Genomic DNA, 12,426 nt, shown 5'->3' with positions numbered 1-12,426 from the left:
TCCCAGAATGGGTGAATAATTCATCTCCTTACTGGAATTCTGTTCGGGAATAAACATCTTTGGCTACGAATATTGTCGTTGGTGCATATTGAACACATATCATTGGGGCCTTGTCAGACGAAAAAAATCCTTTGGAATAAACATCTTTGGAGACAGCTTATCCTTGCTTGGTGAATCCCTCTTCCCTTATCCACCTGATGCAAATCGCTTTTTCCCATCACTGACTTTGGTTACACGAATGCTGTAGTTTTTAATTTTTTTTTTTTTTTGCACAAATTATTTTGCAACATATATTACAGTGTTTAACTGTGCTCAGTCTCACTGCCTTGTTGGGTTTTGTTTTTCTTTACCCATCAATTCAGTCGGGTTTCATCTGTCAGTCTGTACACAAACACCAAGGGATGCACAGCCTCTGCTTTGGGAGGAAACGCACATTGCTATATAACCTCGGCAAACATCAGCTCAGGGCTCCTTTCCTCCTACGCTGATCAACCAGAGCTTCAAATATATTTCAATTTGATGCAAAAGTTGTTGACACAGATTCAGTGGAAGCACAGAAGGAGCTTCCTGGTGTTCCTGCAGCCAGTTAGTGCAGCAGGTCCCTCCTGTGCACCCAGTTGGTGTTTGGGTGACAAACACCCTGGGGACCTCGGTGTCAGACCTGTGCAGAACCTTCCAGAGCCTGACGCTCCCATCAACCAGCTCAGGACATGCAGCTTGGGCTGATGTTCCCATAGAGCTGGATGGGAATATCCTGTGGAAGCAGGACTTTGCCTGTTTCTTCTTGTTCTAAAGGAAGTAATTCCTCTCTGTACAGTTTATTGAAAATCAGGAGACAAGGAAGACTCACTACCGAGAAAAGCGTAAATAAATTGCAAATTGCTAAGAGCGGCCAGACCCAAATCCATCCTACCTGTAGCATTTTCACGTTCAGCTTTCATCCCAAAGAAGGGATCCTGTTCTGATGTCCTGCCTGTCTCCTGACAGGTGAGCTGCCCCCAGGACAGCCCCGAGCAGCTGGACTGTCGCTTCTTTGGGGAGCTGCTGGCAGAGCTGCACCGCAAGAGCACTGACCTGTACAGCTGCTTGCTGCAGCACGTGGAGAAGATTAGGACAAGGTATTTCCACTGGATCTGTCATTCCTGTGTTCCAGACATCCAGCACTGCACAGCTTACAGGGACAGCATTGTTTGTGAACTGGTTGTACTCTTTGTTTCTTCCTGACAGCTAGAACTGGCTGGATGTTTTACACTTTCATCCAATTTGCAAGTAACTGAGGACATAGAAATGCTGTAAGCCAAGGAAATTTATTGAATTTGATGCTTAAGAATTGTGTTTCCCACAAGTGTTTGTACATTGAGCAAACAAGAACTTACAGCGCACACTGACATATATTTAATGATACAATTCTGTTGCTGTGTCCTGAAGAAACAACCCAAATGTCTAAATTTCCTCTGTCCTCTTGTAATGTTGTGTCATGGATTAAAGGACAGCCACCACCAGGCATAAAGCTCAGTCTCTACCTCCAAATGAACATTGAGCACATTTTCTGCAGAGCCCTGAAGACCATCTGTGGGAAGAAATGGGAGTCACAGCAGGCAGTGTCCTGCACAACCTTCCTCCTTTCCCTCCCAATCACCCTCATTCTTCCCCCTCACTCCCGAACTTGTCTGGTGCTTTCCAAGGTCACTGAATAAGGAAAGTGGTCCTGTAGCAGGGGAAAAAGATAATTTAACCATCACAGAAACCCTGACAATGCTGAGTCAACACTTGGGGCAGGGCAGGCATTGCAGCAGAGTTGTGGGCAAACCATTACCCAGGCAATTAAGGGAGTAATTGGGTTAACTGCCCATAATTGGGATAACTGCCCAAAGGACTGGGGATAGTCAGCCTGTGTTAGCTGTAGGACTCCAGTCTGCCCAGGAATTCCTCCACAGAGGGAAGGTAATGACTCTTCAGCTGATAAAGATCCTTCCTTGCTCTTTATTGTCTAGATAATCTTTTAGTGATGAATATGGGCCTGAATCCTGAAAGTTCTCAAACAGCTTTGAGTTAACAGATCCTTGGATTTTGTGTTTTACAGGAACCACGACATCGAAGTCACATGTCAGGTAATGCCCAGGCTGTCTCCTGACTCCAGTGGGAGGAGGGTTCAAGCTAATTAAGCCAAAGCAGTTGAAATGAAGGAGGCTGGTCTTTGTTAGGTAATGCTTCCTGCTTGGTAAAAACATTCAGAGCCTGAAAACTACTGCCAGGCAGGTATTTGCAAATGTGATAATACTCAAAGGAAACGTCAAGAATTTGCATTATTCCAGTATGAGAGTCAAATTTTGGAAGTCTCTCCTGATGTTCCAGTAATGGTTTCACTGGAAAATGACTTGCACAGGTACCTGTATTTTTACAATATGTTTTTTGCAAAGGCTCTGTCACTCCCTGGCCAGTGAAGCTGCTGCTGAGCAGCAGGTGCTGCACCTTTGAAGGCATTTGGTGTGAATGGGGCAGAAATACCTGCCCAGAGTTCACCTGCAGGAAGCAAATGCCACTGAATCCTGACAGCATCTCCTGGTGGTTATCTGGGGTTTATTGGCAGCCCATTCAGAAACACGAGGTTTTGCCTCACCATAAACTGCTGGGAGTTGTTGTAGTATCAGCTATTAATCCTTGAGAGAGGATTGGTTTGAATACTGCTTTAAAATGTTAAATTTAAGGATTTGAATATATGCTTCATGTATCACTTTATCTCACTTTGTACATGCCCCACATATAAGACTTTGGAAGTTTTCTGGATAGACTTTGATCTATTTTTGTTCTTATTTGCCTTGTACTAAGGATGTTTTTCATAGCAGAGCTGTGTAATTAATGAAGAAACCACATTACTATCTACCAGGCAAAATTCTTAATCAAGATGTCTCCCCTTTCCTCCCTTCTTTGCTTAGACTGAAGATATTGAAGAATTAATTCCCAAAGGACTGTCTGAGGCAACAAAGCGGCAGATTCGTTATCTCCTCCAGGTATGAGAGCTTGACAGTCTGTAGGAACTGGGAGCAGTGGGAGCTGGCTCACACACAGGAGGGACTTGGTACATAACACCCTTCACTCTCCTCATCCCATTGTTTCTAGAGTGAAGAGGATGGAATAGTGGCTTTAAAGGAACTGTCACATGGACCCACAGTCCACTTGTGTATTTTAAGCTTTACTGGGGCTTTCCTGCAGTTTCACTGGAAACCGTCTTGGCTTTTGACCACTGGCAGAAGAACAGAGAGCTTTCATCTTTCTGTGTTGTGTATTAAGGCTTTACTTTAAAAGCCAAACACAAATAGGAGGTGCTAAAAACCCAGAAGCAGAGCCTGAATCCCACTTGCTCCCAGCCCAACCCCATGGCTGGGCATGGAGCAGGGAGGGAGGGGGGTGGTGAGGGAGCTGAAGAACCAACCCAGGAGGACAAAACCCTTTACACCTGAACCACAACAGGAATGGTTCCATTTGTTGCCCAATGCCAAAAGCACAGCTCAGCACTCAGAGCTGCAGAGCTGCCTTTGCCAGGCAGGTGTGTCAGAGCAGGATCCAGGGCAGCCTCAGCAGGAGTGTCCTCCTGATCTGGGCTCCCTCAGGTATGGGGAGGGTGATCCTACCTGGGAGCTGCACCCTGGAATCACTTCCTGGCAAAAAAAAAAAAAAAAAAAAAAAAAAAAAATAAAAAAAAAAAATTTCCATTGAAATGAAGTTGAGAAGGGGCAGCCTGGTCTGAGTTTGCAGCTGCCTCCTCTGACCTCCTCCATCCCTTCCAACTGGAATTATTCTGTGCTTCTCTTACAAGGAAGATGGACATCAACCCCCAAATATTCCATGGCCTCATGCTGGCACACTGTCCTGGTTCAGCTCCAGGTGAAAAAGCTGAACAGGCATTTCCTGATTTCCTGTTGTCTGTGTCCAGCTGGTTTTACATCCTCACAGCTGTGATTATAAAATGCAGCCAAAATAGCTTTTGGGGAACCAGGTGTTGTCAGGATCCACCCAGAGTGCTCTCAGAGCCCTTGGCCACCAGGACAGAGCTGGGAGAGAAGGGTTTGCACAGCCCAGGATCCTGAGCTGGGAATGCCCAGAGGCTCCTCTAAGGACACAGAGAATTCCACTGGAGAAGCACATGGCACCGCTGGGATTTAGCAACCTCTAGCACTAAGCAGTTGCTGAGTGGGGTTTTACTTACATTTTTATAGTCTAAATTTCATAATTTGACTCAATTCCTTCTTTCAAACTACTCTATAGTGTACTACACAATAAAACCAACAAAACCATAAGGCAAAAGTGAAATTCCACTTTAATTACAAAACAAACAAAAAGGTGAGTTACACTAGGAATGCAGTCTCAGTCACACCATGACACAAGTGGGGATAAAAAACTAGGCAAGGGCCAATCTCCATATGGATAGAGAGCATGAGAGCTCATTCTTCCAAGTTAAGGGAACACACTGGAGGATTTCACTTTTGTCCAGACAAGAAAAACCACAGCTTTTGCACAGAATATTCAGCCCTTCCAGGAGAGTCACAACTTGAGGAGTTATTTTGTGTGTCCTTTCAAAGTCTTCTTTTCTTTAGATATTATAAATGCATCATGAAATGCAACAATTTATGTTTTCACCTGAATCAATAAGCAGCTATTTGAGGCATTAAAATTAACATTCCAAATGAGAACAGTGTTTAGCTGTGGTCACTTCTGGTTTTCTCTTTCATCCAGGTGACTCCTTTCATCTTTGGGATCTTTTTCCTTTTAAAGGGAGGAGTTTGCTGTATGAGCTTTTTTAATTTAAATTTTTAGAAACGTTAATTAAATTCCCTCACCCTTGAGCCCAAAGCTTTGCCATATCTCAAACACGACTCATTCCTCTGTGCCTTTTCAGGCAGGATGGTAATTTTTAGAAGTCAGTATAAGCACAAAGCTTTGAAAGCTCAAATAATTGTGCAATATTAACACATTTATTTTTTCCCTTTATTGGTGTACAAAGGCAGTTCCTTATCCTGTTGTTCCTTCCACTTTTAACAATGTTGTCCTGTGTTACAAGGCAGAAACTGAACACTGGCATTTGCAGAACAAAGTGCAATGAAAATGTTTCCTGTAGAAACTGTGGGCACTTCAAAGGTTTTAGAAGTTTACAGCTGTAAAGCAGTTTCTATTCTACCTCTTGTTAGGCATATTGTAAACAAAGCTGCCTAATTAATCCCAATTATCCTTTTAATTTCTCCCCTCCCAGATGAGAGTGACATCAGACAAATCCCTGAGACTTGTGCTTTCCACATTCAAGAATCTGAGTGAGGAGCTCTGCCATTTGCAGGATGACCTGGAGGTGAGTGCTGTTCACTGCTTATGGCTCATCCAGCTGCTCCCAGCTGGCAGCAGGAGCCAGGGCTGGCATTCCAGTCTGTGGCTATGCTGGTGGCAGTGGCTGCTCTGTCAGTGCCTCGGGGGGGGGGGGGAGACTGGATGGACATGGATGGCTTTGGCGGCTCCAAAGGTTCTCTGGCCTTCAGCCATCCCAGCCCTGGGGCTGTGGGTGCAGGCACCAGACAATTCCTGTTGGGGAAGCAGCAACTTGGTGTTTCCCACACCAGCCCAAGTGCTCGGCACTGCTGGGAATGTCACAGCATTGTCCTGGAAAATGCAAAGTTGAGGGAGGAGGAGTTTGAAATTGAGCACAGAACAAAGAGTATGTGCAGTGGGTTTAGTTTTGGGGTGGTTTTTGTTTGAGTTTTTTTGTTGGCTTCTATTTAAATTGTTTCTGGGACAGACTGGAAGGGCAGTGTCCAGGATCCCAGTGCTCACCACCTAGCACAAAGGTTCAACAGTGTGTGCTATGTACCTAAACCCCAAACTTTCAAGAAAGTTGAGCATCCTCTTAGTTCTAAAACATCCCTTTATTAATGACTGTGTTGCACTTTATGGGAAGAGTTTACTGGAAGATTGCAGCTTTTGACCGTGAACTTTTGACTTTTGTCCTGCAGAAACTGGAAACCGACAATGTCTTCCTGAAGAAGGATTTGGCTTTTAAGGATTCTCAAGTAAAAGAATATGAAACAATGCTGGCTTCTCTGAGGGAGAACAATCGTCAGCAGCAGGTGAATCAAGAAACATTTTCAGTGTCATTCCAGGCAGCCAAAATGGGGGCAGTTTGCTGACTTTTGTGTACTCTGAGGAACTGCTGCCTGCTGCTTGTGTGATGCTGTTCCTCCCCTGAGGAATTCCATGTGCTCATCCCCCCTGTGCTTTCCAGCAAGGGCTCAGGGACAGCACTGCCAAATGCCACTCCCTGGAGGAACAGCTCCTGTCCCTGCGGCTCAGCGAGGGGGACAAGGACTGCCAGCTGAAGGAGCTGGAGTACAGCAAGAGGGCCCTGGAGCAGGAGATCCAGAGCCTCAAGCTGCAGGTGAGGGCTCACCTGGCTGGGTGCAGTAGCTGGGTCCCAGACTCAGAGGGATCAGTGTAGGAAAACTAATGATGAAAAAAACCTCTCTTTGTAAAATGAAAATGGGTTCTTTGCTGCAGAGCTGCTCCAGCCCAACCCTACAGACCACAACGGACGAGCTCTCCAGCCGCTATGTGGAGATGATCAACAACCTGAGGGAGGACAAGGACAGGGAGATCCGCAGCCTCAGGGTAAGGGGCTCTGCTGGCACTGGCTGTGTGCAGGGACAGCTGCTCCTGCACTTACAGCAGCAGAGATCTACCACAGGCACTTTTTGGGTGTATTCTGGTTGTGCAGTTACTTTACTCATAGACACTGGTGATAGTTTGAAACCTTTATAGTAGAACATAAAACTGTGACTTAAAAATAACCCAACTGTTCTTTACATCAAGAAATTAGGGAGCAATCTGATTAGCAGGCTGTCTAAAAGGATATTTTGTGTGTCCTGATAACATAAGAAATTAGTTCAATAAATGCTCAACAGGAAACAAAAATAAATCCCAGTCACAGCTGTATGTAGGCAATGTCTCTCATTGAAACCAGAGGTAAAAATCTCCAATCCTGGAAGCCAATTCAACTGGTTCACTGCTGGTTCAGCTTTAGAATTATAAAATCATTAAATTAATACTGGGTAGAATTCAGTCCAATTAGCACTTTCTGAATTTACCGTGTGGATCAACTTCCTGACCTGAAAATCCCTGGGGCTCATTGTTGATGGTGTTCATGAAATGCCACCCCTGGAGCCCTGGGTTGGTGCAGAGGGGCTCTGCCCAGAGTCCCCCACACCTGAGAGCTCCTGCCTTGTTCTGCAGTCCCAGCTGTGCCAGTTCCAGCAGGACATAACCAGGAGAGAGGAGAGCAACAGCAACTTGCAAATGAGGCTGCATGAACTGACATCACTGTTGGAGGACAAAGAGGCTTTTATTAAACAACAGCAAGAGGTAAAATAATAAAAGTTATTTCTCTTCTAAGGGTTTTTGTGTTTAAGTCTCCATATACTGTGTAGGTGGAACCTTACCAGGAAGTCCCTTGTCCTTTGCTGGCTCAGGAATGGGGGTTAGGATTTGTTTTAACTGAATGCTGTCTTCTGCCAGCCTTCTGGAAGGGCACATTTTCAGACTGTTTTTTGAGAGAAAATTCTGCAAATATTGCGTTGTGACTCTATTGAACTGATACTTCAGAAAACATTACTTCACATCAATGTTTGCTTTTGGTTTTCTCAGGAGCTCTTCAGACTGAAGCACGAAAAGTTATCCGGCAGTCAGTCCCCTGGGGTGACAGCCATCATCACTAAAAAGTAACGTGTTATTCACCTTAGAAACACATCCTTTGGGCTTTCCTTTGTTTAGGCTCTGTTAAACAACCTGTTCAACTCTCTGCAGGTACAGGAATCAGTATCCTATTCTAGGTCTCCTGTCTGATGACTACAAGGCCACATCACCTGTCAATAAATCACAAACGATTGTAATTGAGAGGACTGGAGAGATCTGGAAACACGTAAGTTTACCTGGAGATGGACTGTTCCCTCTGCAATCCCTAAGTGTTCAATTTAACTTCAAAGCAAGTATTACCCAAACTGAGAGCTCAGAAAGAAAAGTGACTGACTGCAGCCAGGGAACTGTCCGGGCTCTCTGGAGCAGGCAGTAATTGGTGGGTGTGGTACAAATAAAACCTTTTGTTGTTTTCTCTGGCACATAATTACCCTGAACAAAAGCAGCAGCTTTGCTCTAACACCGGCCCCGGAGTGTTGCTGTACTGGGCAGGTAGGCAGCTGTGTCCTGCTGTGCTCTCAGGTGAGGAGGGATCTGGGAGGGCTGTGCTCCTCTGCATTAGGAGTATTAATGACTCCAAGCTATTACTGAAACATACAAAGCACCACATTCCCCTGAAACTCACCTTGAGCCAGGGCAGTGATGAACCCAGGAATGCAGAAGAGTGGTGAAATTTTAAGGAGTGATTCAGAGTAAAAATAGAGAACAGGGCTGCAGAAGCTATTTCTGTTACAGGCAGGGCTCGTGGTGCCAAGGGTGGCTACAAGGTAAAGGCTGGAGAAATGGCAGGGTGGCCAAGCAGGGGTGGTGGTGGCTGCAGGCACAAGGTCACAGCAGCACCTGGACACAACCATGGGGGGCACAGCCAGGGGACAGTTCTGTGACAGCCTGACCAGATGCAGGTATCACACCTGGCATGTTCCTCAAGGGGACCTTGCCTGCAGCAGGATTAAGAAAGCAAAAGGCTCAGGTCACTGGCAAAGAGCAGTTTTATTACTGATCCCTAAACCTCAGCCAGGTGCATTGCAACCTAGTGAAATGTTAAGCAATGAAACATCAATAGAGAAATGAAAAAGTAAAGTGTTTGGCACAGAGGAAAGGCTCACTGGTCCCCTTGGACACTCTACAAGAGAAAACAAGTAGGTAATTAAATAAGATGCTTTATGGGAGGTAGTTCTGTTTCATAACAGAAACAGGTTTGTGTATTTCTTCTAACAAGCTGCTTGTTTCTTTTAGGAATGAGACAAACCTCTGAACCCTCAGAGCTGCTCCAAGGAGTTCACAACCACTAAAACTGCTTTACTTTCTGCTCTTCTGCATCCAAAAAAAGGTTCCGTCTGATAGTGAGGAAGGCTGGGAAAACATTAAGGATTCACTTTTCCCTCGGAAGAATGGGATGCTATCCCTCTGTGGACTTCAGCTGTTCTTGACTAGCTCCTGTTCCTCAGCCAGTCCTGAGGCAAACTAGGAGACAAAAGGAAGACTCCTGAAATCTTTTCCTCTTCATGCTTGTAGCCATGTTTTGTCTCCTCATGCTGAGAGTGGGAATGACCCCGATGTCAGTTCCACTCCTCCCACAGCTGCTTTCAGTGCAGTCATGGGCTGCATGGGAACTTCAAAAATATCTCACCGGGAACTGCTCCTTACCTTACACCTGCCTCTGTCTGGGAAGTTCAGACACAAAGGACAAGACTCACATCAAACCCAGCTTCTGACCTGGCAATTGCCAGCAGGACCCAGTTCAGTGAAGGGCTGGGCCAAGGCTCATTTTAGAGAATGTTTCTGACCTCAGAGGTGATGTCTTTTCAGCCCCAAACCAGCTGTAAGTATTTATTTGCTGTGCTTCAAATTTTCAAGAACTATATTTTTATATAGAACTTTGTGTTAAAATAACTCAAGGACTAAATTTCCTTATCAGACCAACCTACCATTTACAATTTCTGCTCCTTGCAAGACCACAGAAATTCTTTCAAACTGATTTGGTGTTCATGATTCAGTAGTTGTCTGAGCAACACAGCACAGAGACTCACAGGGACAGTTTGCAACACTGCAATCCAAAGGTGCTCTTTTATCGGGGGGGTTCTTGCTTTGCTTTCCTGCTGCAGCCATGTATTTCTGTTCCCAGATAATATAGACCCTAGGCAATGTTTAATGGGGAAATAACGCTGGAGGCTACCTGTAACCATGAAATAAACCCAAGACTAACTCTCTGGATCATTGTCTGTCTGTCCTGGAAACATCTTGTGTACAGCTGGAGGGAGGATAGGTGGTGTCTGGTTCCTCTCCATGAATCTTTACAAGTGAAGGATTAAGGCTGGCTCTCTTTTCTGGCTGCTGCTGCCAGAACTCCCTCAGGTACTGCTGGATGTCCAGCTGGCCTTGTGCTCTTCAGGACTGGGCAGAGCCACAAGTAAAACCTGCTCCTGCTCTTTGAGTGTGTCCAGGCTGAGATGGGCCTGCAGTTTCACCAGCCTGGTCCCCTCCTTGAGCCTGGCTTTACAGAAAGGCTTTAATTAGTTAAATACCCTCATTTGAATGAGGAGTGTCTTGCCCCTCTGCATTCAGTAATCATTCTAAAACAGATTCTAAGGCAAGCCCTCTTTCTGCAGAGTGGTGAATAAAAGGTACAGCTACACTCAGAGTTAATGTGCTCCTGCCATGGGATAGCATTAGTGCAATAAATAATTTTAGTTACACTGTCAGCAAAAGACTTTTCACCTTTGGTAATCTTAAAAAAAAAAAAAAAAAGAAGGACTAACAGATGAATAGCACCATGTTTTGTCTAATGCCATCAGAGTTACCTGTGCAGGTGTCTGGGTGCAGGTGCTCCTGGTGCTCTCACCAGGGAGCTGTTTCCCACAGCTCGGACAAAGCTACAAAGAGCAGAAATGGGGGTTATTAATGGTCACAGTTCCTGATGGCTCATCCCAGCCATGGATTTCCCAACCAGCCTCTCAGTGACACCAACCTGTGTTTCCTCCACTCCATGGCACAGCACAGGGCACACGGAACTCCCTTAAGGAGGGACAGGGCTCAGACCAGGAGCTGCTGGGCATGGTGAGACAATTCCATGGCAAAGGCTACCACCAGGCAAATGCTCTTTGCAAATCCAGCTGATCCATCCCAGTGGAAACACCATCCTGGGGCAGCCAGGAAAGCGGAAGCCTGCTTAGGAAAAGCCCAGGTTGCTGCTCAGGCCAGCCAGTTCTCTCCTGGGGGTAGCAAAGACAGCTCCTCAAAGAATCTGAAGATCACCAGACCCTGTAAATGCTACAGGGCAGAGGTTGTAACTACACTTTGTACTCACAGAAAACACAAAGCAATGAATGGTCGTCAAAAAGTTGAATTAGACTAGTAGATAAAGCATATGGCCATTTATTTATAGGCTGGTTTTGTTTTCAAACTATATGTATTTAAAAAGCAAATTCAGTATTTTTTACTATGACGTACCTGTTACTGTGGGCTTAGCTGTCCCCTCTTTGCTGTGGAACTGGAGCTGATTTATCTAATGTGGTTTCTGCTGGAGTTTATGGAAACTCATTTTCTCATTTACTCAGCTCTGTAAATCTTGGGTAGAAGCATTTTACTTTAGCTCATTTCCCACCTCAATTTCAAGTAGGTCCACCAAGACTTCTACATTTTTTCCAGAAACAAATTAGAAAAAAGTCAGACACTATTTACTTTATATAATTACAACAATATACATTCTGCCCTGTCTTTATCTGCTAGAGTGCAGAGTCTTGTTTTGCACTGAAAAGGAGAAAACTGTCTTCTTGGTTTGACTGACCTTTCTGCAGTATTGAAGTTTCTCTGCCTCAGCTGTAAAATGAAAGCCAAAGAGAGTCCTGGCTGGGAAGTCCCTGACAACTCCAGCAGCCACCAGCCCACACCCAGTACCTCACCTTTACCTCAGGAGTTCTGCTGCAGCTCTTCCATGTTTTCTCTGATTTATTACCTTTAATTGTGGGCAGTTGAAGCCTGAGGAAAGAAAAACACAGCTGATGATCAGGATGTGAATCACTTTTGACTGCACCTGTCAGCCCAGTAAAAAGCTGCACCAAACAGATCTGACATTTCAGAGCAAGCCCTGCACACCTTTGTGAGACTCTGCTTGTTCAAGCACCCTTGACCTGTCACAGCTCTCAAATATTTACTGGGAAAGGGCACTGAGAAGGATTTGGGAACTGTCCCTCAAACTAATGAGGATTCAGGTGGCACTTTATCCTTGCATTTCAGATTTAAAACATCACTTCCTAGTAAAATCTTATGTCAAGAACAGCAACTGACCTCCTGCTTTGGTAAAGAACAATAATTACCTGATTATTTGGTCCATCTGTAGGGTGGAAAAATGAGCCAGCACAGCCATGGGCAGAGTCAGGGATCATCTTCAAGCTATGAAGAAACTCCTTTGGTCCATGCATTCAACATAACATTCAGGAACAAAGCACTGACATTATCAGAAATCCACAGCTTGAAATCACTAAGATTATTTTCCCTTCTGACTGCTGGGCATGCAAGGAAAAGCAGCAACAAAACCCAGACGAATTCATTCCTGTCTGCTTAATTTCTGCTCTTTGTGCAAAACCTACGAGTTCAGTAGCTCAAAGCCCATTGGAAATCCTCAATGAAGGGTTCATTTCATAGCACATGTTCTTCTTCAGCTTTTTAATCTGTTACTGATGTTGTAATTCAAGTATT

The 12,426-nt window shown here is 45.0% G+C and overlaps 2 protein-coding genes across 11 annotated transcripts in view; one reads left to right on the top strand and one right to left on the bottom strand.

The window, feature by feature from the left end:
* The window catches only part of LOC310922237 (protein POF1B-like), a gene marked incomplete at both ends in the record, with an annotated part of 23,884 nt that extends 15,780 nt beyond the window's left edge, over window positions 1–8,104 (top strand). The window contains 10 exons of the mRNA XM_083882695.1: window positions 988–1,118; window positions 2,084–2,111; window positions 2,937–3,011; window positions 5,249–5,341; window positions 5,997–6,110; window positions 6,266–6,418; window positions 6,538–6,648; window positions 7,270–7,398; window positions 7,681–7,754; window positions 7,840–8,104. Coding sequence (XP_083738821.1) covers window positions 988–1,118; window positions 2,084–2,111; window positions 2,937–3,011; window positions 5,249–5,341; window positions 5,997–6,110; window positions 6,266–6,418; window positions 6,538–6,648; window positions 7,270–7,398; window positions 7,681–7,754; window positions 7,840–8,104 — 1,173 coding nt within the window. The remainder of the gene's footprint in view (window positions 1–987; window positions 1,119–2,083; window positions 2,112–2,936; window positions 3,012–5,248; window positions 5,342–5,996; window positions 6,111–6,265; window positions 6,419–6,537; window positions 6,649–7,269; window positions 7,399–7,680; window positions 7,755–7,839) is intronic.
* Window positions 1,546–12,426, bottom strand: part of LOC310922057 (zinc finger protein 711-like) — a 33,292-nt gene continuing 22,411 nt past the window's right edge. For 2 of the 10 annotated variants that reach the window (XM_083882366.1, XM_083882368.1), the window contains exons 11-12: window positions 12,045–12,426; window positions 8,049–11,706 (exon numbers count right to left, since the gene is read on the bottom strand). The gene's annotated coding sequence lies outside the window, so the exon portion shown is untranslated. Of the gene's footprint in view, window positions 1,571–3,632; window positions 3,660–5,249; window positions 5,647–7,404; window positions 7,748–8,048 lie in introns of those variants that run through there. The other 8 variants (XM_083882372.1, XM_083882371.1, XM_083882373.1 and 5 more) reach the window with 8 other exon arrangements.

This window comes from Zosterops lateralis (genome assembly GCF_965231275.1).
Source record: "Zosterops lateralis genome assembly, chromosome: W".
In the NCBI taxonomy this organism is placed as follows: Eukaryota; Metazoa; Chordata; class Aves; order Passeriformes; family Zosteropidae; genus Zosterops; species Zosterops lateralis.
Note: the sequence above shows the minus strand (reverse complement) of the source record. Positions and strands in the feature narration are given on the sequence as shown.